The sequence below is a fragment of the Fundulus heteroclitus genome, chromosome 23, assembly GCF_011125445.2.
Source record: "Fundulus heteroclitus isolate FHET01 chromosome 23, MU-UCD_Fhet_4.1, whole genome shotgun sequence".
NCBI classification, from domain to species: domain Eukaryota; kingdom Metazoa; phylum Chordata; class Actinopteri; order Cyprinodontiformes; family Fundulidae; genus Fundulus; species Fundulus heteroclitus.
In genome coordinates, this window is record NC_046383.1 from 34,407,964 (window position 1) to 34,430,865 (window position 22,902).

The window sequence follows — 22,902 nt, forward strand, 5'->3', positions numbered from 1 at the left end:
AAAATCTAACACAATATTTTTTTATTTATTATTATTACCCGCTCAGCAGTCTTAACACTAAATTTTATTATTATTATTATTATTATTATTATTATTATTATTATTATTATTATTATTATTATTATTATTATTAATAATAATAATAATAATAATAATAATAATAATTATGCATTTTATTTTAAAAGCGTTCTTCATAACACTCAAGGACACTGTGCAAAATTAAAACCAAACAAATGGCAATAAAATAATAAAGCATCAATAATCTAAAAAAAATACAAAATAAAACATTTATAGAGAGTAGGCAACTTAAAAATGTAAGTTTTGAGGTGACTTTTAAAATGGGGGAGGGACTCAACATTTAAGACGTCAGGAGGCGGCTGATTCCAGAGCTGGGGGCAGAATAGGAAGTAGCTCTGCCACCGATGGTCTTGAGGTGGATGGGGGGGGATAGAGAGACAAATGGAAGAGGAAGACCAGGAATAGACTTTTTACCTGGAGAGAAGGGGAGATTGAGGAACTGTTGTTAAAGAAATGTTAATAAAACAAACAAATAGTCTGAATTCTGTAGAAAAGGTAACGGTAAATCATTGTTCATCCAAACTTTAAAAAGTGTCTCATCGGTTGGTCCGGTTAAAATAAACAACAGATTGATTACCTTTATGTAATTGCAGCTGAACATATTTAGATAATTTTACCAGTAAAGTGAGGAAATTGATCCTCACTTTTTATTTTGGCTGGGTGTTAGGTTTAGGACCAGGCCTCTCTCGCAATTTGACACATGCATTTGCCTGAATGCACGGCAAATGCATGTGTCACGGCACACATGGCATTCCTCATGCATAAAAATAACAAAGCCCATATGGGCCGCGGATGATCCATTCACAGCTCTGTCCATCTCAGTCTAAACTCTGCCTTCTGCAGAGCTGTTTCAGCTTCTTTCACAGCTTGTGGCCATCAGTAATTCCTGCTGCAGTTCATGTTAACAGAGCAGCAGGAAGAGCGATCAGAGTTATAAATAATTTTGGTCTTAACCAGTGGTGAAAGTAAGCCGGTACCGTCTGGTAAGATAAAGCCTTCATTCAGAACCAGTCATGGCTGCACGTTGGATCAGAAAATACCACCACTTAGTTTATAAGTTTTTGTTTTATTCCTTCCGAATTGTTTCTGAACCACATGCGCCATGTTTCGGAGCCTCAAGGCTCTTACTGCTCCTTTCCCCTTCCTTCCCTCAGACCCAGATGCTTTTATCAGTGGTCACCATTCAAAACGTGAACCACTACATTTAATGTCCTCACACCCGTAATGAAATGTGCCAGTTAAACACAATAGCAGAGTTAGTAGCTGTGTTTGTTTAACGACACAAAACCAGTAGCGCTTCGGTGGCCTCGCCTTGTGCTTTTATTCAAGTGCGCATAATTAAGCTACATGTGATTTAGTTGCACACTTTTAAGGGTAATTTTAAGGAACTTGTACCACCGGGTGCTTCAGCTCAGACCCATCATTCTTCCTGTTCCCTCTAAAAGAACCCTTTACAATTTTTATATGTGTTTTTTCCCCACTATTTTTCCCTCGTGCCCAGCACCAACGAGGGAAAAAAATCTATCCACCTCACCGCCTCTAACCAGTACCATTACATATAAATTATGCTGATACCAGACATTACCAAAAAAAGTGTTTTTTCTACAGTCACTTGGGAACCAATGATCGTAGAGCTTGAAAAGCTGCACCTATACTCTGATAGAATCTGGGGTTACAATGCATAAAAAGTGCTATATTTCCTGTAGGATTCTGCATTTATTAGGGGGCTAAAAGCGAAGCAGAAAGTTATCCTTCTGTCTAGCAACAAACAAAACACACTCGGTAAACAATTTCAAACTCAGCCTTCGGCTTGCGTAATTACGCACCAGAGCGCCCTGCGCTATAGAGGAGATTTATCTGGTCTTGGGGTCTTGTTCACGAATGATGGGAAGATGGAGCGGGAGATCGACAGGCGGATTGGTGCAGCGTCTGCTGTGAAGCGGGTGCTGTACCGATCCGTTGTGGTGAAGAGAGAGCTGAGCCAAAAGGCGAAGTTCTCGATTTACCGGTCGATCTACGTTCCTACCCTCATCTATGGTCACGAGCTTTGGGTCGTGACCGAAAGAACGAGATCCCGGATACAAGCGGCTGAAATGAGTTTTCTCCGTAGTGTGTCTGGGCTCTCCCTTAGAGATAGGGTGAGGAGCTCAGTCATCCGGGGGGGACTCAGAGTAGAGCCGCTGCTCCTCCACGTCCAGAGGAGCCAGTTGAGGTGGCTCGGGCATCTGGTCAGGATGCCTCCTGGACGCCTCCCTGGTGAGGTGTTCCGGGCACGTCCCACCGGGAGGAGGCCCAGGGGAAGACCCAGGACACGCTGGGCCTTTTTTTTTTTACTTTAATGCAGAGGAGTCCAAATTTTAAAAGTACCCAAATATTGTATTGTGAGTGTTCCCTATCTGCTCATAGTACACAATATTTTAATTGAATTAGTCAGATGATCTGTAGAACATGGATGTGGAAATCCTTGTAGATCCAAAACTTAAATATGGTGTTGGAACATTTGTCTTAGTAAAGATGATCCTCCAGTTTGCTCATTCATCTGGGCTCGATTAGAATGAATAGAAAATGTTTTTGTCTATTCTCAGCAAATAGAACCTGATCAAAAGCAGGTTTTGGTGCGCCATAGTCTGCATTTGAGTACAGTCATTGTGGTTCTATTTATTATTTGTGACATAGCCTGGCCAAAGTGGCTGAAGAAGGCCGTAGGCAGATGATGTCCAGTGTAGCAGGTGGTTTATTTACAACAAAAAATGGTGATTTTTTTTTTTTTTACAGAAAATAATGCTAATAATGGTTAACAAGGCTCAACAGATCATAAGTGAACATAAAACAACCAACATGAATGTCAAGTGCACTCAGCTACACTGACCTGCTCCCTCCTGAACATCTCAAATTTCTCTTTTTAAACACCCTGATGTTCAGGCAGATAAATGGCCTCTTCCATAAACAGGTAGCCCTAAAACAGTTTCTGCTTGAACTCACTATTGTTTTCTTTCAATGAGCTTTAGCCACATATCTTTGGATATGGTTATAAAAATGTAAAATTGGATGGTCAAACTATTCTTGAGTCTGAGTTACAAAATCTGCCCGAGGGCCATTTATGGACACGCCTGCTAATGTGTCCAGAGCTTTATTTGATTACTATGTGAGAAAATAATTTAACTAATAAAAAAAAAAGACAACACTTCTGCAGAATATAAAAATTGTCATAAATCCAGAGGAATTTCAGGAATTTGTATAAATCAAGCCGTGAACAGCTGCTGGAACCACATGCTGGTTGAATGATCAGAGGCCGTCTGCAGAGATAACCTCCCTGCTCAGAGTCCCGATCAGCTTCAGCTGCAGGACGTCTCCGTCTGAGCAGCCTGTTGTTGTTTTCCAGCTTCCTGAACCAACGTCCAGCTGTCGTCTGAGCACGACTCCCTGAACGCTGGGAACAAAAGCCCCAGAACAAAGAACGTCTGCTCTGCACACAGAGGCACCAACAGGAGACGCTGATGTGGGTCAGAGACGCTGCGTCCTCCCAGGGACAGACACAGGGTTAAACATGGCACAAAAACAAAAGTAATACCGCGACATTTACAAGAGAAACACACAGATACAGAGATAAACAAGGGATGGACACATGGACCAAATAAGAGGACATGTTGGACAAAAGAAATGGGACGATTGTGGATTCAACATGGGATAAAACCTGGACTAAGCACCAAAACTGGTCATGAGACTGATTACTGGGCAGAATGGGGTCAAACATGGGATAAACATGAGGAAAATAGGACAAAAACAGGAGAATCAGGGAACAAAACATGAAGCAAAGACATACACAGGATAAATCCAGGGCTGAACATGCTTTTAATAACATGAGGTCAAACAGGAATTAGACCCGGGTCAGTTTTGGTTCCGGGAATCTTTTAGTCAACAGATGAACTAAAAGGTTTAAACATTAGTCTCAACTCCTCCACATGCATGTGAAGATGCTCTTTGACATGTTTGAACACGTCTGAACCCTGAAAAGAGCCAAAGATCCAGCCTGGAACATCTTCAACGCCACAGACATCTCCTCCTCACACCTGAAGCCCAGACAGCGGAAGAGTCATCCAACTGCTCCACCTGGTGGACGAACAGAGAGCCTGCAGCAGGATTTAAGGCTCCAGCTTCATCAGATTTACTGTTACAAACCAACATATTAAACTGGCCTAAGTCAGTGGGTTTAATTAGAATGCGGTACCGCGCGCGAGCTATTTTTAGAAACACAACGTCACGATGACGTCACATCACGTGGTACGCAGTAGGGCAAGCTTGCATAGTCCGCCGTTGTTTCGCTGTAAAAGAGACGTGCGTTACCCTTGGTTTTACTCGGTAAACAAATGCTTTTTCCAAATCTAAGACCATGGTTTTTAAACATTGTTGCTATGGAACGTGCAACAGCGACTCGAGTTACGCTGATCGGCCGCATATGAAGGATGTTTTCTTCAAGACTGCCAAGGAGAAATGTGTGCGCTGGGACCGGGGCGGTCGGCCTACACAACAGTTCAACCCGGAAAAAGTTACCAAATTCAAGTACATATGTAGCAAGCATTTTGTCGGAGGAAAGGGCACAACCGAAGAACATCCTGACCCAATTCCAGCGACATCAAGTCAAGGTAAGAGTATTTTGGTGACCGACATGTTAATAAAGTAGCGCCTGCTACCATGACCGCATATAGGCTATCATGGTAGCAGGCGCTAACATGATAGCCTATATGCGGTCATGGTAGCAGGCTATCATGGTAGCAGGCGCTAACATGATAGCCTGCTACCAGGCTTACTCAAACATTTCAAATGAGACAAACATTAAACATATACCCATTCCTGGACGGTGATTGCAAACAACAACAAAAAAAAACGGCCGACGCTGCCTTGATCGCCGCGCAGGAAAAAAAAAACAACAAAGCTTACCGTTCGATCAACTCGGCCCGTTTTCCGGTCTTTTTAAACCCTCGAACCTCAAGCCATCGTTTGAGCTGAAGGTTGGTGTGTTCTTCGACAGTGCGACCAGTAATCCGTGTGCCTGGAACATCGTCTTGGGAAAGTTTTACGGCTGTAAAGTCGGTCATATCTGTTATCCGTGCGTTCTCTCCTGTATGCGTTCTCTCCTGTATGCCCTACCTAAGCGGCAAAAGGGGCGTTGCTCTTGAGACGGTGACGTCACGTGCGCGGTACCGCATTAAAGCAGAAACAAAATGTAAACAGAACACCAGATGACTCCAGAACCAGAAGAGTCATGGGACAGGAAACACGGAGGCAGTGTTGATGTTCAGAGTGAAACTTTATTGGAGGATCAGGAATGTTCTGGTGCAGCTGCACACGGTGCAGCAGCACCTTTCGGCACCTTTACAGCTTCTGATTCAAAAGGTCACTTCCTGTCGGGGAGACAGATTGTATCTGGACTTTCACCTCCCCTCACCCATCATAAGGTGTGTCCAGAGGGGCGGAGCTACAATCCAGGTAAACAGAGGAAGGCACAGGGTGAAGCTCTGTGGGAAGGTCAGCCAGCGGCACCACATGTGGTCTCTGGGGGCGGGGCTAATGCTGAGGGGCGGGGCTAAATGAGAGTGGGCAGGGCTTATTTGAGTCGTCGGGAATGATGTCAAAGCTCAGGAATGTTTATGTCGCCCTGCTTCAGGAATTCAGCTCTCTGATGATGTCATACTTTCTCAGTTCTGGCCCCGCCCCCTGTTGATGATGTCACTACATGCCCATCCTGATGCTCTGGATGATCTGGAAGATGGCTGCAGGTAAACACACGACAAGGTGAGTCCCACAGATCAACATATTTCTCAATATTGTTTAAATATTTATTTGATGTTTGTTAGTTTTTACCCTTTAACTCATTTAATAGAATATTGTTTTCTGACTAAATGTTTACAAAATGTTTTGTTCAGCACCTTTTAAAAGTATTTAACTTTTGTCAAATGTCACATATAGGTATTTTTATATCTATTCTTCATAATAATTTTACCTAATTATTTTAAACTTTTTTTTATAATTCTGATTTTATGATTCTAGTTGAACACATGTTTAAAGGGGCAAAGTTACTAGTTTATGTCATTTTATTTTTGGTATATATTGTTAAAAATTAAAAGGTTTAGTCCAGCTCTCAGCAGCTCAGTGTGTTTTGCTGCTGCTGAACACGCAGGTGGAGTATTTGTGGTTTCACTGGCTGTGTTCCCGGTGCTATCAGACGCTGAATAAACACGAGTCAGCTGGACTGTGATCAGAGTGAGACCTCTGATCAATAACCGGTCTGTGTCTGACTGAGCATGCTCAGAAAACACACACCTGCCCCCCAGGTGTCCCTTATCGGTTGTGTTTTCCTGAGGCTGGAGCGACTTCAGAGTGCAGCGACTTTCACTGGGAAATGTCAAAGTGCTCGTTCTCAGAGGTCACATGTAACCCCCCCCCCCCTATAAAAACCAACATCAGATAAAAAAAATAACTGAATGGACAAAGGCTAACAGTTAAATTTCCTTGTTTTTCCAGATTTACCAAAAAGAGTAATATACGTGAAATAAAAATGACTTCAATATAAACTAAAAGTCTGGTAAAAAAAAAAAAAAAAAAAGAACATTTTAAACGTACTACTGTGAAAATAAGAAAAAGAAAAACGCTTCTACAATATGTAAAAAAAAATAAAAAAAAAATATGCTGAATACTAATGTAGATTAGAAAAAAGGGGGTGTTAAAAACTGTTTAAAAATTGTAAAACAAAAATAAATACACAGAGAAATCTAAAATAAAAAGAAAATATACAAAAAAGTTGTAAAAGATATGTAAACTTAACAAAAACTGAGATTTTGAAATGAAAAACAGCTGTGAGGAAAACAGAAAGTTTTTGAATAAAAAAAAATTTAAAAATGTGTTTTAAAACTGCTTAAATCTATAAAAAAGTAAAATAAAAAAGTAAACCTAACTATTTTTGAATGGGTTGTAGGAGAACAAATGATTAAAACTAAAAATAAATACAATCTAGTCATATATAGCTCTGGTTCTGATATTAAGACATTGTTAGATTTTATTTTGTTTGCCTAGTTAATCTTTCTTGCAGAGTTTAAAGTAGTTGTTGTCTCCAGCTGCTGAGGGCCTTTATCCTCTGCTGCCCCCTGGTGGTGATAGTAGCCTCCTACACTGGTTTCTGTCTGCTGACCTGAGTCCCTTCTCACAGATTCTATGCTAATGATGAAGTTAGTAACCATCTTCTCCCACCACTACCATCACAGCGCTGTCAGGTGACTGTGGTGTAAGTTCTCCTGCCGCTGACTGGTTCATAGGATTCATGTTCAATTAAAACAGGTCCACTCAGGGATAGATAATTAATACCCTGATCAATTACTAATACATGAGGAACAAGACTGACCTGATCCGCAGACGACAAAGATGAAGAGCGCCAGCAGCCAGGGCCCCACTCCCTTCTCCTCCACCAGGTTCCTCTGAAACACACACAGATTATCAATCAGCTGATTGGTAACATAATGATGATGATGATGATGATGATCAGAGGAGTCTTCGTCAGTCTGGATCTGATCACACCGACTGATGATCCGTGTTTCTCCTCTGTAGACGTGACAGCCACCTTCCTCCATGTTTCCCTGGCTGAGTTCAGGAATGATGATTGATCCCTGACACGCTTTGGTTGGTAATCAGAATCTGACCCAGTTTTTCCATCAGAACCTCTGAGAACCACTGCTAGAACCTCTGCTAGAACCAGCGACATCTGCAGAAGCCTTCCAGATGAAGGGTGAACACAGAGAAGAGGTCCGGCTGCCTTCTAGGATGACCAGTCGGCTGATTGATCTCGGAAACCCAGGTTTCTGTTAAACGTGACGTCACAGGACTCGTCAGAAATCGGTATGAGGACGAACTGGTTCGGTTGGGTCGGTATCGAGTCAGTCTGCGGCTCGGACGCTCCGGGCGTCCTGCGCCTCCTGATGTGGTTCCGGTCGGGTTCGGTCACTCACCGTGGACTTGGACACGTTCCCCCGCTGCGTGATGTTCTTGCTGTGCTTCTCGTTCGCCATGCGGATCCTCTGCTTGGCCACCATCTTTTCTTCTTCTTTGGTTTTATGTTTTTATTTATTTACGCTTCTTGTTCTCCTGGCGCGCTGCGCTCCGCTGGCTCTCGGACTGGGAGGAACTCTGCTTTGTCTACGTACTCAAAAACACAAAGCCCCGCCCACCTTCGTCAAGCTCCGCCCCCTGCTGATCACATGGGCCTGCGTAAAGTTCGGAAACACCAAAGAAGGACTTCCGGTATGCTCTTTCAGAATAAAGCGAAGGCTTCGGTTGCACTGAAAATGAAGTCAGGCATGTTAAAAGAGTTACTGGCTGAGAAAAGTTTTAAGTTAAACGCAAAAAATATTAACCGAGACAAAGGTTTGGAAACAGTGGCGGCTCCAGAAATGTTTCATAGGGGGGCCAGACGGGGCCACTTAAACTCCTGGGGTGGCACACTGACACTAAAAGCCATAATTTTAGGATTTTATTCTACTGTTGTAGTTAAGCTGCCTGTAGAAAACTATCTTAAAGACTTTAGTAAATGCCTACTGATATCTTTTGGTTTACTTGTTTTGATTTTTATTGTTACTAATTATCTAATGTGCATAGACCAATAACGACACAGTTAACGTTTTGAGTTGGACAACACTTCCTTTTTATTGTGTAATTATATTGGAAATAAGGTGTACATTTATTCGTTTATTGAAAAACAAAACAATTACTAGGGGAAAGTAGATGCTGGCAGATACAAATAAAAGTGTGATCGAAGGTCAAGTAGAGCGGCTGCCTTGCTGGCTGTGGATAATGGGATGAAATGCTAAACTGATGTTATTACCATTAACATCATTGTTTGGAAATACACGACTGCAGCCGAAGATGTTCAGATTGCTGTCTGGAGGGACCAACATGAGTAGAGATGAGTCCATCAAAGGGAAAGCTCAGGTTCAGAAAGGCTGAGATGGTTTGGACGTATGGAGAGGCGGTCCACTGATCACAGAGGTAGTAGAAGTAAATATTCAAGGTTTATCTTTTTATTTCTATTTAGCATCAGGTAACCGGGCAACAGGTCCAAACCTGAGACCCTCTGCTGTGTGACACTGTCCATCTCAGGTAGGATCCAAAGAAACACCAGTTCTGGGTCTCAATTGAGACAAACCTGGAAACTCCTTTTCCTCTTCTCCTGGCTCTTTGTGCAACTCTGAAGACGTTTTCATTTACATATGTGCCACCATTTAAAGAAGAAAACCTCTCTCGCCTTCTGGTCTCACCACGTTAGACACTTCTCTGATCTAAATGAGCTCTATTTACAGCCTGGATGTGCTTTTATTCAGATTAATGAAGAGTCTTTGACTCATATTTTTTTGATGAGTTATGATATAATCGTTTAACTTAATTGACCAAGTTCGCAATTACACCCCACAAACCAACGTAACATGATCAATATCGGCTTGTCTTTTATTTTAAAAACGGAAGTTGTGTTAGTTTTGCGTAATTTCCTGCATCTTGATTCTGGTTAAACTTTAAAATGACGTTTGGCGTTTTAAAAAAACACTTTTTTCTGATTAATGACACAGATCTCACGTTAAAGTGACAAAGGAAACATTTTACGTTGCATTTAAAATGTTAAATTCAGCTTTGAGAGGATTCCTGTACAGAGAACCAGACGTGTTATGCTGATGTGGCAGTCCTCGTCCCGCCTCCTCTCCCCCGAAGTATTTCCGTGTCACGTCCTTCTTCTTCCGGTTCATGTAAACATGGCGCCCCCCATTCCGCTGCTTGCAGGTAATTCCCAGTTAAATGCGTGTTTTTTGTGACGCGTCTCTCTCTTTGTTTCTTCGGAGCGACCTATGACGTCAGCAGCTGTTTGTGTAGTTAGAGTCAGAGTCTAAAAGGTGAAGCTTTGCTCTGCTCCGTTAACCAACATTCTACCGGACCCCGTAAGAAATCCGTTCAGAATATATTCAGCATCTGTTCGGGGTAAATGTTTGAATTCTGGCAGCGGGAGTCTCACCTCAGCGGAAACAGCAGATCGAGTCGCTTCAATCGGCTTGAATGAAATCAGCCTGAACTTCTTCATTAAAACACAGAGGATGAACAAACCGCTCCAACATGGCTGCTGTCTGAGCCCCGCAGGTTCTAGTTTCCTGCACAGAACCATGAAGATCAGCTGGTTCCGTTGTTTTCCGGGGTTCTGTGTCCGTGCCGAAATGTACAGTTCTCATGTTCGATTCAGAAAATGTCTTCGCTTTGATTTTATGTGATGGTTCTGTCACCAGACAGTCATGAACCCTTAAATTAGCAAAGATGGCAATAGGAATCATGGCAGAAGAAGAAACGTTGTTGGGATTATTTTTGAGTGATTTTTAGATCACTTTTTCGGGTAAATTAAGGTAATATAGTTTCCCATAGAGAATGATTTTAGTTGGGATTTATTTAGAGTTTTCTGAAATCAATGTGAGGATTAAAGTCACAATCGCAGGCTGGAGTGGAACCATGAAGTAGAAAGAAACCTGAGTGAGAATCCAGCTGGTTTAGTTTCAGTGTCAGAAATAAAGCCACCGACAGGAACATGACAAGTAATCAAAAAATCAGAACTAAACTTATTTCTCACTGGGGGAAAAAAAATCAACAGCTGGGATAAAATTGGGATTCTTTTTCAAATAAATTCTTTCCTGTTTTAGCTGCATTACCGCCAGCTTCTAGATTTGAGTGTGGCTCTCAGAATGGCCTTTACCCCTAAATCTGAATAACGACCCCCGTTCAAAAGTTCAATAGAATAACAGTTTTATTTCCTTTTCCATTCTAGCCATGTAGGTTAATATTACAGTCATTACATCCTCCCAACCAATCACAAAGCAGATCCAGGAGCACGTGTTATTTTTTTTATTTTTTAAAAACTTGCAGTTTTGGTAAAAAGTTGGTTGAATAAAGGGTTGAGTATGAATTCAGTGTTTGTCTATGTATCTAAAAATAGGTTGCTAAGCAACAGCATAAAATGACCAGGGCTGCACTTAAAGTATATGTTTTGAATTTGTTGATAATTATCGATCAATATGATTTACATTTTATCTATATATCGTCCAACTCTATTACACATAAAGTCAACAGCTAAATTTCCGGCGTCAGGCTTACAGGTCGGACAGTCGGGAGCATTCTAGGACTCTGGGCGTGTCTCTCAGGTGTTTTCCTGCTGTAGCGTCACTGTGAGCTGTGTCTTTGTTGCAGTGCGTGGATCAGATGGAACGTCTTTGTTGTGCGGACCGCCGCAGTGCGGGCAGGACTCCTCCTTCCAGAGGTACATCACCCGCACTCCCGTCCCATTCTCCCCCCTTTCTTTCACCTTTTCTCCTTTTTTTTCTCTTCTACATTCTTGTTTCAGTGTCCATATAACATGAAATATTCCCTGCATAAATTATAATAAAGCTTCTTGCATGTATAAATCAACCGGAGCACTATGGCGAAAGCAATAAGGCTCCACTTTTGAAAGTAAAATCTATTTTTGGCATTAGGACGACGATTCTTATTGACAGGACACTATAAAAAAATGAAACAAACGTCCCGCCGGCTCCTGTGACGGTGTCTGTGTTTCTCAGGGACAGTCGGCCTAGCAGGTGTGTCACCTTCAGTCGGGACGGGACGCTCTTCGGCTGGTGCAACGGCCAGAGGTTGGTGGTAAATGCTCGTCTCTGGGCGGCTGGGGGGGGGGGGTAACTCGCTGACCGTCGGTGCGCTGTCTGTCCCTCCCTCAGGGTCTCCGTGGTGAAATGTGACGATGGCTCCGTGGTTTCCTCGCTGGACCTCCCAAAAACGGCCCTGCTGGAGTTTTCTCCCCTCAACAACATCCTGGTCACCTGGCAGCCATACACCAGTACGAGACGGCGAGGACAGCGGTGTCAGTGGGAATGTCCGAGAACCGATTGAGACGCCGTCCGTCTTGTCGTTGCAGAGACTCAGGACAGTCCTCAGGGTGAAGCCAACCTGCAGCTGTGGGAGCTGCCGAGCGGCCGCCTCATCAAAGCGCTCTACCAGAAGAAAGTCGACTCCTGGTCGGTCCAGTTCGCTCCGCATGCGCTCGCCGGCTCTGATTGGCTGGCTGAGCCGTCGGGTTTTAACGTCTGTGGTTGTGCCCCAGGTGTCCCAGCTGGTCTGAAGACGAGAAGATCTGTGTGAGGAGCGTCAATAACGAGCTGCACTTCTTTGAGAACAATGACTTCAGTGAGAAACCGGCACTTTGTTTTATATCATTACATCCGTGTTTTTCTGTCAGGGCTCAGATTAGAACCTCTTTCAGCCACATTTGGCTACAAAGACGGTCGGCCTTTCAGAAAAAGAAGTGCAGCTGATGTCCAGCGTGCTGTGAACATCACGCTGACCTCCATTAACACGCCTTAAACTTCATGACCTCCACCTCTCAGTAACACTCAGCAGGTGGTCTGCTAATGATCTGCAGATGGTTTGTAGTCTTCAGTTGATACAGTCAGTAAGAAAACGGTCCACCACCTGTGTGGCAGCTTTCAGATGGTCTGCAGGGCCTTGAATACCTGAGCACAAGCTGGGGAGGTAATTAAGCCAATAGATGAAATAATGAAGCCAGCACTGGTCTGTAGGTTATCTGCAGGTGGTCGGCACATGATTTGTAGGTAAGCGGGGAAGTTAGGAGCCGGTCAGTGAGTTGGTCAGCTGATGGTCTGCAGATAGGCATTAGAGGCTTGTTGGTGTTTTTAGGGCGGTTTGTAGGTTTAATACAGGTGGCCTGTGGTATTTTAAAGGAGCGATAAGTAATAATGACTCCTAGTGTTGGAGAACTGGAGAAACACATACTGGTTTTCCTTCCCGTTAATGGGTGGTTTTTCTTCCCACTGTCGCTTCATGCTTGCTCAGTATGAGGGATTGCAGCAAAGCCATGCACAATGCAGATGACTCTTCCTGTGGCTCTACGCTTCCCCAGGAGTGAATGCTGCTTGTCGGGACTTTGATGCAATCAACTGGTTTCCTTACATAGGACATTTTTGACCAATCTGTATAATCTGACCCAATCTGTATAATATGATTGAACTTGACTTTGTAAAGTGCCTTGAGATGACATGTTTCATGATTTGGCGCTATATAAATAAAATTGAATTGAATTGAATTGGTCCCATAACTAGAATATCATGAAAATGTTTTTTTTTTTTCAGTAAATCTATTCTAAAGGTGAAACTTGTATGTTATATTAATTCAGTAAACACACAGAGTCCAGAGTGGTTGACACCAGGAAGTCGACAGCTGAACCAGGTCCTGCAGACGTCTGTCTGCTGGTTCTGGAAGCTCTGATCCATAATAATAATAATAATAATAATAATATTATTAGTAATCCAGCTGCAGTCCACTCTGTGGATCTTCCCCACGTTTCTGAACAGGTTTAGTTTCACGATCCTCTCCAGGGTGCGGTCCTCCCTGTTGCTTGGACACGTTTTTCTAACACATCATTTCCTTCGCCTCTGTTAATGTGCTCTGAACAGCCTCTTCACCAATGTCCTCCTTGTCAAGGTGACGAAAGTCGTCTTTAGGACAACTGTCCAGTCTCCAGTGTTCTCCATGATGGCGTCGCCTACAGAACTAGACTGAGACCATTTAAAGGCCTCTGCAGGTGTTAATTAGTTAATTAGCTGATTAGATTGTGGCACCAGGTCTCTTCAATTTTGGACCTTTTCATAATATTCTAATTATCAAAGAAACTAAATCTGGTGTTTTCATTAGTTGTCATTTATAATCATCAAAATTAAAAGAAATAAACACTTGAAATATATCAGTCTGTGTGTAATGAATTAATACAATATGCAAGTTTCACTTTTTGAATGGAGTTACTGGGGGGGAAAAAAGCTTTTTCATGATATTCTAATTATATGAGCTGAACACGCCTGCCAAGGAGACAACAGCCATTTACTCAGCGGTCCGCTGCTGCTGTGAAACTGAAAATTTTTACTTCCACAAGTTGTATTCTGTTCTAGTTCTGGTCCGCTTCCCTTACTGGCTTCCATGTTTGTTGCAAATATAAATAAATATAAAATACCAAACGCTGCTCTCTGTGCTGGGAACACTGGGAACTCCCATATGATTGGCTGAGGAACCAGGAAGTAAACACGGGCTACACTGTTCTGGACCGTTCCTCTAGGTTTGAAAGGAGAAAAACGTGACTTTGATGGAGTGGAACGATTGTTTATAGGGAATGTTACTTCCATCCTAGGTGACAAATGAGAATGATTTAGGTTGATTTTATATTACATTTCTTACTTATTGCTCCTTTAAGTAGGTAGAATGAAAGGAAGCTATTGACTGAAGCTGGTGCTCAGTGAGTGCTGCTCCTCTGAGCTACAGATTGTTTCTCAGTCTACAGATAATTAGACTTGCTGAAGAATCTCAGCAGCCTTTTCGTGGTTCTGTTAGTAATATCAGTATTTTCCTCTTTAGACTCCATTGCAAACAAGCTGCACATGCAGAAAGTCTCAGACTTTGCCTTGTCCCCTGGAGCTCAGCCCATCAAGGTGAGAACAAGCAAACAGGAACGTCCACGCCTGCTGCGGGTCCCGCCTCTTCATCTCCATCCTGTCTTTTCCCCTGCAGGTTGCCATATATGTCCCAGGCAGCAAAGGAGCGCCGTCGTTTGTGCGGCTGTATCAGTACCCGGCTCTGGGCGGCGTGAGCGCTGCGCTCGCCAACAAGAGCTTCTTTAAGGCGGACAAAGCCAGCATGCAGTGGAACCGAAAAGGTGAGAGTCCATAACGAGTGCCGAGCTGGGATCCCATCCATGACCGAGGTTAATCTGTGCCTCTTTCCCTCAGCATCTGCCGTCCTGGTCACGGCGAGCACTGAGGTGGATAAAACCGGGGCGTCTTATTATGGCGAGCAGACGTTGCATTACCTGGGAGTGAACGGAGAGACGGCTCTGGTTCAGCTTGGTACGTTTTAAGGCCGGTTCACACGGCAGGGTTTTAAAATGGCCTGAGAGACGACATGCGTAACAATAAAAACATCTTAGATAAAACAGGTTTGGTTGTACAATGTGTGGCGTCCGGCAGTGTTGTAGTACTCGAGTCCGAGTAATTAGCTAAATTTAGAGACTCGTGACTTGACTTGGACTCCTACATTCAGATCATTCTGACTCGGAAATTGAGAAAAAGACTCGATTTTTTTTTTTTATATCATTAGGATATAATTTTAATATGTCATTAGAATATTATTTGGTGTATGATTTTGATTTTTTTAGTTTAAAAACATGTAGGCTATGCTTACTTTAGTGCGGAACTTGGACTCGACTTGATCAATAAGGACTCGACTCGGACTCGACTCGGTTTTTTTTTTATGACTCGGACTTGAACACTGGAGACTCGAACCTGGACTCGGACTCGAGGCATAGTGACTTGACTACAACACCGGCGTCCGGTCAGACGGCGAGCTCAACACGCTGCAAACGAACGGATTTAGCTTAAGATCGTTCAGATGTCAGATTGGAAATCTTGTGAATCCTCTGAAGATCTAACCTGAGTTCAGAGTAAATAAACATGAACGACCAGGAAGAATAATGCTGATAGTTTGTGGTCTAATTTTAACGGAGAAACAACATAACAAAAAGAAAAGGCGCTGGTTAAAGACAACGTGACCGGGGGCTCTACGCTTGCTGCACTGTGAAATACATTTTTTCTCTCGGGGAGTCCCTCACCTCGCTTTCTGATTGGCTGCACGTCACATTCACCAGGCTGCTGCCTCGTTAGTCCTCAGGGGACGCCACACACGCTAGGATGTCAGGGCTAGACAATCCAACATGTTGAATATCCCCTGATTTGAAGTCGGAGCGGACCCGATCGGTCTTAATGCTCCACAGACATCAGGAGTATCTATTAGGATTATCTCAAGAGACACGCTGATGGTCAGCGCCTCTCTGAAGGGGAGGTCAGGGTGAAAATCAGGCTAAAAATCCTGCCGTGTGAACCAGCCTTTATGCTCCATTTGGCCGGGCGGCTGAATAATTGTTCTGATTCAGAACACCCAGCTCATCCATCTGTCTTTGAATCAGCCAAGAACGGGCCGATCTACGACGTGGCCTGGAGTCCAAACTCCACGGAGTTCTGCGTGGTGTACGGCTTCATGCCAGCCAAAGCCACGGTCTTCAACCTGAAGTGTGACCCCGTGTTTGACTTCGGGACCGGCCCCCGAAATGCTGCCTACTACAGGTGAGAGAGGACAACACGGCAGATGTCCTGTTATGTACCTGGATGCAAAAAAATCAGGATCCATCAGATGATGAAAACCTGTTATTAGATGCAAAGTTACAGCAGTCACTCTAAAAAGCCGTTAATGTTCGATTAAACGCTGCTCTGTAAAACCCTTCTAAGTTTCAGTCGCTCTGTAAAGTTCTGCAGAATAATTACCTTCTGGTCTCAGCCCTCAGGGCCACATCCTTGTACTGGCGGGCTTCGGGAACCTGAGGGGCCAGATGGAGGTTTGGGACGTGAAGAAGTATAAGCAGGTGAGAGGAACACTAAGGGCTGAGAACCTGACGGCTGCTTTTAAAGTCAGATCCCTGCTAACCCTGGGTTCCTCATCCACATCATGACATTAATGAACCACAACATACTTAAACTCATAAATCCATAGAGTACAACAGTACTTATATCACACATGAAAGGATTTCAAGCTAGCAAAGGTTCATCGTCTTTCTGCAAAACGTATTTTAAACCGCAGCTGTTTTACATTCGGACAGCAGGGGGCGCTCCCACTTGTTTTTTTACTTGTAATGACACGGAACAGCGACCACATATTAATGTGGACTAAAAAAATATATATATTAATGTGGACTAACTAGTAGCTAACGTTTTGAAATTAAATTCCTGTTGATTTTATTTTCTTCAAGTGGAAAAAATGTAAATTTCAACTTTTCTCCGAACATTAAACTCCTGTTTTCAATGTAACTTGTGGAGCCAAGCTTACTGATTCACAGCATGTTCTGTTTCTATACAGCTAGCAAACGTTAACTGCAATCCGTTCGTGCTAGCATCTATTGTTAGCTTACCGAATGCTGCTAGCATCTTTAGCATAGCATTTAGCATACCATTAGTGTTTTCTGATCTGTTAGCATATAATCTGCACTTGTTAGTTAATATTAACACCGGTTACCAGCTTTGTTTCGAGTGTTATCCCATGTTAGCTACAATTATTGCCTTTTTTCACCTGCTGCTTGTGTTAAAATCTTAATTTACAGTTGTTTTTTTTCACCTGTTAGCTTCTATTAGCACCGTGTTATGGCCTTATTCTTTAATAGTAGCTGATGTTGGATTCTGTTTGCGCCTAATCTATCAGTTAGCCCTTGTTAGTAGTTTTTGCAGCTAGGCTTTTCTTGTTAGCTTATATGTTGGCTGCTGTGAAAGCTAATTATTACCTATTGAAGCCTGTTAGCAGTTGATTTGTACCTTTAGTTCGAGGCAAACTTATGTTATCTCAAGCTTTTAAGCTTTTTATAGATCTATTACCTTTTCCAGTTTTCAGCTGATCTTCGTCTGTTTCTGGCAGTTTGTTTTTACCTACTAGCACATGATAACTACTGATAGAAAGTAAGTTTTAACTGTTAATAGCTCTTCAGTACGGTTAGCCATTTATTTATACCTGCTAGCAGGTGTTAGTTCCTGATTGACGACAGGATTTATCTGTTAGCAGAATATTTGATCTTTTTTAACTCATGACAGCTCCTAATTGCAGCTAATTTTGACCTGTTAGCATGTGTTAGTGGTTAATCTTTACTTATCAGTGGTTGTAAGCTGGTAGCTGTTTATTTTGTTTCTTTGCTCCTGGAGAAAGCTAAGTTGTGCCTGTTAGCAGCTATTAGCTGCTGTTAGGTTTGATAAAATAATAAACCCTGACATTAAAGTTTTGGGTTTAAATGAATGAACAGATTTTGTTGGTGCTGAATTAAGGAAAACCTCAGTCATGAAATCAAACAGGTGTGTTCTGAGCTGTCAGCTAACCTGTTGTTGTTTTTTTGGCCTTATGCATTGTTCATTCTTCATTGTGATGACCGTCTGATCCGTCTCAGGTGTCCAAGCCTCAGGCTCCAGACGCCACGTTTTTCTCCTGGTGCCCGGACGGCGAGCACATCGTCACGGCGACCTGCTCCCCTCGGCTGCGGGTCAGCAACGGATACAAGATCTGGCACTACACGGGCTCTGTGCTGCACAAACAGGACGCTGCTGCCGGCTCGGAGCTGTGGCAGGTCTGCTGGCAGTCCTTCCCAGAGGGCTCTTTTCCCGAGCGCCCCATCAAGTACCAGGCAGCGCCCAGTGAGCTCGGGACCACTCAGGCTGCGCCCACGCAGGCGTACCGCCCACCTGCGCTGAGACACCTGCCGGCCACTCCCAGCTCCAAACTGGTGAGGAAGCGGCAGGAAGCTAACCAACTCCCGTCCTGTCATTAAAATACATCTGCCTGTGTTTATCCACACAGAATTAATAAATAATGCTGAATCTGTGATGCTTAAGTAGAAAAGTTCAGTCCTTCTGCTTCACAACTTGACTTTAAATAATTGTTTTAAATACACATTACCTAATTTAGTGTGTACCCCTGTCTATGGGCTTTCGCCACTGTAACGCCCAAATTTCCCCATTATGGGACGATAAAGGTAAATATATTTCTCTGTCTCTGTTAGCAGTAAAGCTACACCACCTGCCGATTACAGCGGTACTGTGTTGTACTTTATGTGTGATTGTAGACATAGGAACGTGGGAAGTCCCACTCTAACTGAGCGTGTCTTCCATCAGCATGAGGATGAGCCTCCTCAGGACCTCCGAGCAGGACTCTCAGGGGAGAAGAGTCTCTCCAAGTCAGCTTTGAAGAACCAGAGGAAGCGAGAAGCAAAGAAAGCAGCAAAACAGGTGAACAAACTCCACATCCTTTATTTGGAAGAATCATTTTCCTGCGATCGCCGTGAGCTCATCAGAACACCGGCTTCATCCATTGGTGGAGTTTAATCCCATCTCGGTTCATATTCAAAGCAAAATGCATGAATGATGAATCAAATGAATCGGTTCCTTAAGGCCAGCTGGCGCTTCGTCCTGCAGACCTCCTGCTCTCTGATGATTGTGACAATGTTCTGTGTGATAACTTGACGAATGTCCCTGCAGGACGCCAAACCCGACGCTGAGCCCACATCCGTTCCCGCCCCTGTGAGCAACAGCCAATCAGAGGCGAGCAGCGGGGACCCGGAGATGGACAAGAAGATCAAGAACTTAAAGAAGGTGAGAAGAAATTAAACCAGGTGAAACCATCAAGAGTTCTGCTGCCTGAAAATCAAACATTTATCTACTTTCCTCTTATGGCCACCAGGAACTTAAAGCCTCCTTATCCTTAAATTGGCTTTATTGTGTTTAATCCTTTATTGTTCTTTTTTTCTTCTTTTAATTAATGTTTGTTTGTAGTTTGCAGTTTAGTGCAACACGTTGTTTCCGCTGTGATCGTTTTAGTGTTTTGTAGGTAAAGCATGTTTGGTGAGTCCTACAGCAGTGATAGACGTGCTGAGTGAAGAGAAAACAAAGAAAAATCTGTAAACAAATCTTAAACTTTTGTGTAAAAACTGAGAATGCACAAAATATGACGTATTTTTCAGACTATAAATCCTTCCAGAATATAAATCGCATTAGTCAAAAAATGCATCATAAAGAGGAAAAAAACATATATGTCACACCGGACTATAAATCGCAGTTATTTAGAAATTTATTTCACACAATCAAAGACTAAAAACTGAATCTGGTAAGGCAAATTTCGGTGTAATTGCGCTGAAATTAGGCCGTTAGCATAGTGCTAATCTAACAGTACGACAAGGATGTTTCAGAGCAACATGAAGCTCACGTGCATCAGAGAAGTTGTAAAACGCCTGGACCACAGAGCTGTAAGCTAGCGCTAGCTGCTGTTAGCTTCACAGACAGAGCTGTAAGCTAGCGCTAGCTGCTGTTAGCTTCACAGACGGCCCAGTAACAGGTTCTGATGCTGCCTGGGTCCTTAGAGCTTCACCACGCAACGCTCCGCTGCGTAAATGCAGACTGAAACAACATATGTACATGTGTTCAATCTTTGTTGTTTATAAGTTAATGTTTTAATTAATTTTTTAAGTGCTGCAAGAGCAGGATATAGTTTTCCTAGAGTCACGAACTTAGTTTTCATGCCAGTATAATATTCAGCCAGCAGGAAATGCTCACGCCGGACACAGTTAACATCGCTCAAAGTGCTGAAGGTCTCAGAGTGATGGAAGAACAGATGAGAAACAGAAGAAATGACAAAACAGACATATATCACACCTCATAGCGTCATCGTAATATTTACAAATGTCGCTATTGCAAGATTATTTAATGTCTTGCCGCCCGGGCAAAAACTAAAATGGCTCAGAAGAACAAATGTGTCTGGTAAGATCCAACTTTCTCACTGCAAAAAGGGAACTAAAAGTAAGTGAAATTTTCTTGAAATTATCGTATTTTTCCTAGATTTGAGCAGGTAAATAAGACTATTTGCCAATGGAATAAGATTTTTGCACTTACAATAGCAACAAATCATCTCCACAGTTCAGGAAATCTAATTATCTCATTTTAGAGATGAATTGTTCCTATTTTAAGTGCAAAAATCTTATTCCATTGGCAAATAGTCTTATTTACCTGCTCAAATCAAGGAAAAATACAATGTTTTCAAGAAAATTTCACTTACTTTTAGTTCCCTTTTAGCAGTGCTGTGCGCTGTTCAAACTTTGAATGTTTGAGCAGGACTGCGTTTCTGAGCTTTCACATCCAAACACGACTTTTTGTGCGACTACTTGGAGTAGATTGTATATTGTTTTTGTCCGTTTTCATGCCTGGGGGCGGAGCGGTGACGTCTTCAATGGTGGGAGGGGGCAGTGTGGCTCTATGAGTGGTCAGAATCTCATCAGTGTGTCTGTGCGTCGTAGAAACTGAAGGCCATCGAGGAGCTGAAGGAGCAGCAGATGTCGGGGAAAGTTCTGCAGAAGAATCAGGTGATGGATCTGAAAAAAATAGCCTAACATCATCTGCAAACAGTGTGACACTGCTCAATATAACATCCACTGAATCACTGGTTTTAAATACCAGCGGTTAAACAATGATGTTTCTGTCTGCTGCAGCTCGACAAGATCCAGAAGGAGGAGCAGCTGCTGAAGGAGCTGCAGGAGCTGCAGATCGAGCAGTGAGGAGCCGCTCCCCTTCCCATCATGCTTCTCTCTGACACCGCGAGGGACGTTGTAGCGTGTACGTCTGGACAGCAGGAGAGTTAACATGGACTGGGTTTGCTGTTCAGCAGAGCATTCACTTATAGTTACTTCTAGGTGCATTCTGGGAAATGCAGGCAGCAGCAGGAAGCGAGGCTGTTCACAAATCAAAGTTTGAAAGTTGGGGGATCTCTTTATTGCTCTCCAGCAGCTGTTCCTATGTGCAAGAAAGAGAGAGACCTGCCCCCTCATCTGTACAGTGTTCCTTCACAATAAAAGCCTCTTCTAAAAACACAGTGTCTTTATTCTGGATTCATGATCTCTTAGCCTGATTTGTACCTGGTTTTGGGCCCAGCTTCAGGACCTTCTCACTGGAAGGAGGCGGTTTATGTGCATGGAGCAGCTGGAGTTCAGGAAGTTTTCCATGTCTGACCCGTTTTCAGACTTCTCCAGGTGAGTTCATCTCAGTTTCTGACTGAATAAAAATGTTTCTGCTCTGGGGTCCGTTCTTCGTACGTTGCTTAAAACATCCGAGATCAAATGAGACATCCAAGATGATTTCATCCGGCTAATCCTGATCCGGCTAAGTGGGTTCTTCTAACACACCTGTTGTTTATGATTAGTATGGCTGGATTGAGTTATCTGAGACAACTGCGCGTTCATGCGTTTGTTTAAAAGGGGAAATGTATCGATAGTAGAAACAATGATCAGCAGCGCTGCTATTGGCTGTTCAGCATGGCCAAAGAATGCCCACAGTTTTTTTCCCAGCAGAACACGAGCTTTTAATGGAAGGTTATGCCGAATTTGAGTCATTAATTAAAACACCTAAAAATCTGTTAAAGCCAGGAGAGAGGGCCGGGAAAAAGCAGCAGATAAATTAATGTGTAAATACTGTCCATGGTAGATGTTTCTATCACTTTCTACAGTATTAATTTTTGCATTTTAATAATCTCATATTTACTTTGTTCTTTTATGTCAGAGCCTCCACGGGACCCACTAGAACATGGGGACAAGTAAAAGTGAAATACAAGAATATTCTACAAAATGGTAGCCTTTAATTATTATACTGTATTTTAAAAAGGCACTTGTTATGTCAAGAGATCCAAATTTCAGTGTCATTCCTTAGATACGGGAAGTAAAGGACACGTGCAAACTGGGAATTTAAAAAAAAAAAAAAAAAAACAATCTTTATCCATAAAAATAGAAAATCTTCCTTTTCCAAGTCATCCACAGTTTACACGGTAAAACTGTATTGCTCCGTGTCTAGATAATCCAACCATAGTTTTTTCTAATACAATATACGGCTCGACAGGAAGCAAGCCTTTCAAAGTAAAACTAAACTTCACAATAAAATGGCCCGAACAAATCTTCTTACGAATAGGATAAAAATAAAAAGCAAACCACCATACAAATAACTTAAAATTTTAGATTTATGGCTCCAACACCACTTTTTCCTCTTTAAAAGCCACTGTTAAATGATGTGTTTGTCTGTTTATAACAGCCACCAAGAAAAATCTCTCTACTGTCGCGCTGCTCTAAAGGATCATGTCTATTGC

The 22,902-nt window shown here is 42.8% G+C and overlaps 2 protein-coding genes across 2 annotated transcripts; one reads left to right on the plus strand and one right to left on the minus strand.

The window, feature by feature from the left end:
• Positions 1-5,367: 5,367 nt before the first annotated feature.
• LOC105921276 (stress-associated endoplasmic reticulum protein 1) lies at positions 5,368-8,259 on the minus strand. Its single transcript, XM_012856983.3, has 3 exons — positions 8,076-8,259; positions 7,475-7,547; positions 5,368-5,849 (listed from the first exon to the last, which is right to left on the minus strand). Exons 1-3 carry the CDS (start codon positions 8,157-8,159, stop codon positions 5,809-5,811), a joined length of 198 nt encoding a protein of 65 aa, XP_012712437.1. The 5' UTR covers positions 8,160-8,259; the 3' UTR covers positions 5,368-5,808.
• A 1,507-nt stretch (positions 8,260-9,766) lies between these two features.
• On the plus strand, positions 9,767-21,638 carry eif2a (eukaryotic translation initiation factor 2A). The gene is made up of 16 exons (XM_012856977.3): positions 9,767-9,894; positions 11,338-11,407; positions 11,706-11,777; positions 11,862-11,980; positions 12,059-12,158; positions 12,245-12,327; positions 14,563-14,636; positions 14,716-14,860; positions 14,934-15,050; positions 16,166-16,322; positions 16,534-16,618; positions 18,179-18,511; positions 18,900-19,013; positions 19,263-19,376; positions 21,071-21,136; positions 21,263-21,638. Exons 1-16 carry the CDS (start codon positions 9,783-9,785, stop codon positions 21,326-21,328), a joined length of 1,827 nt encoding a protein of 608 aa, XP_012712431.2. The 5' UTR covers positions 9,767-9,782; the 3' UTR covers positions 21,329-21,638.
• The last annotated feature ends 1,264 nt before the right edge of the window (positions 21,639-22,902 follow it).

What these genes read in the sequence shown, in the direction of transcription:
- LOC105921276 (XM_012856983.3), bottom strand. Translation starts at nt 8,159, where the DNA reads ATGGTGGCCAAGCAGAGGATCCGCATGGCGAACGAGAAGCACAGCAAG. An exon ending in GGAACGTGTCCAAGTCCACG is followed by an intron (nt 7,548 to 8,075) that starts GTGAGTGACCGA and finishes TGTGTGTTTCAG; the next exon opens with AGGAACCTGGTGGAGGAGAA. An exon ending in CTTTGTCGTCTGCGGATCAG is followed by an intron (nt 5,850 to 7,474) that starts GTCAGTCTTGTT and finishes GTTTACCTGCAG; the next exon opens with CCATCTTCCAGATCATCCAG.
- eif2a (XM_012856977.3), top strand. Translation starts at nt 9,783, where the DNA reads ATGCTGATGTGGCAGTCCTCGTCCCGCCTCCTCTCCCCCGAAGTATTT. An exon ending in CACCTGGCAGCCATACACCA is followed by an intron (nt 11,981 to 12,058) that starts GTACGAGACGGC and finishes TTGTCGTTGCAG; the next exon opens with AGACTCAGGACAGTCCTCAG. An exon ending in CGAAATGCTGCCTACTACAG is followed by an intron (nt 16,323 to 16,533) that starts GTGAGAGAGGAC and finishes TTCTGGTCTCAG; the next exon opens with CCCTCAGGGCCACATCCTTG.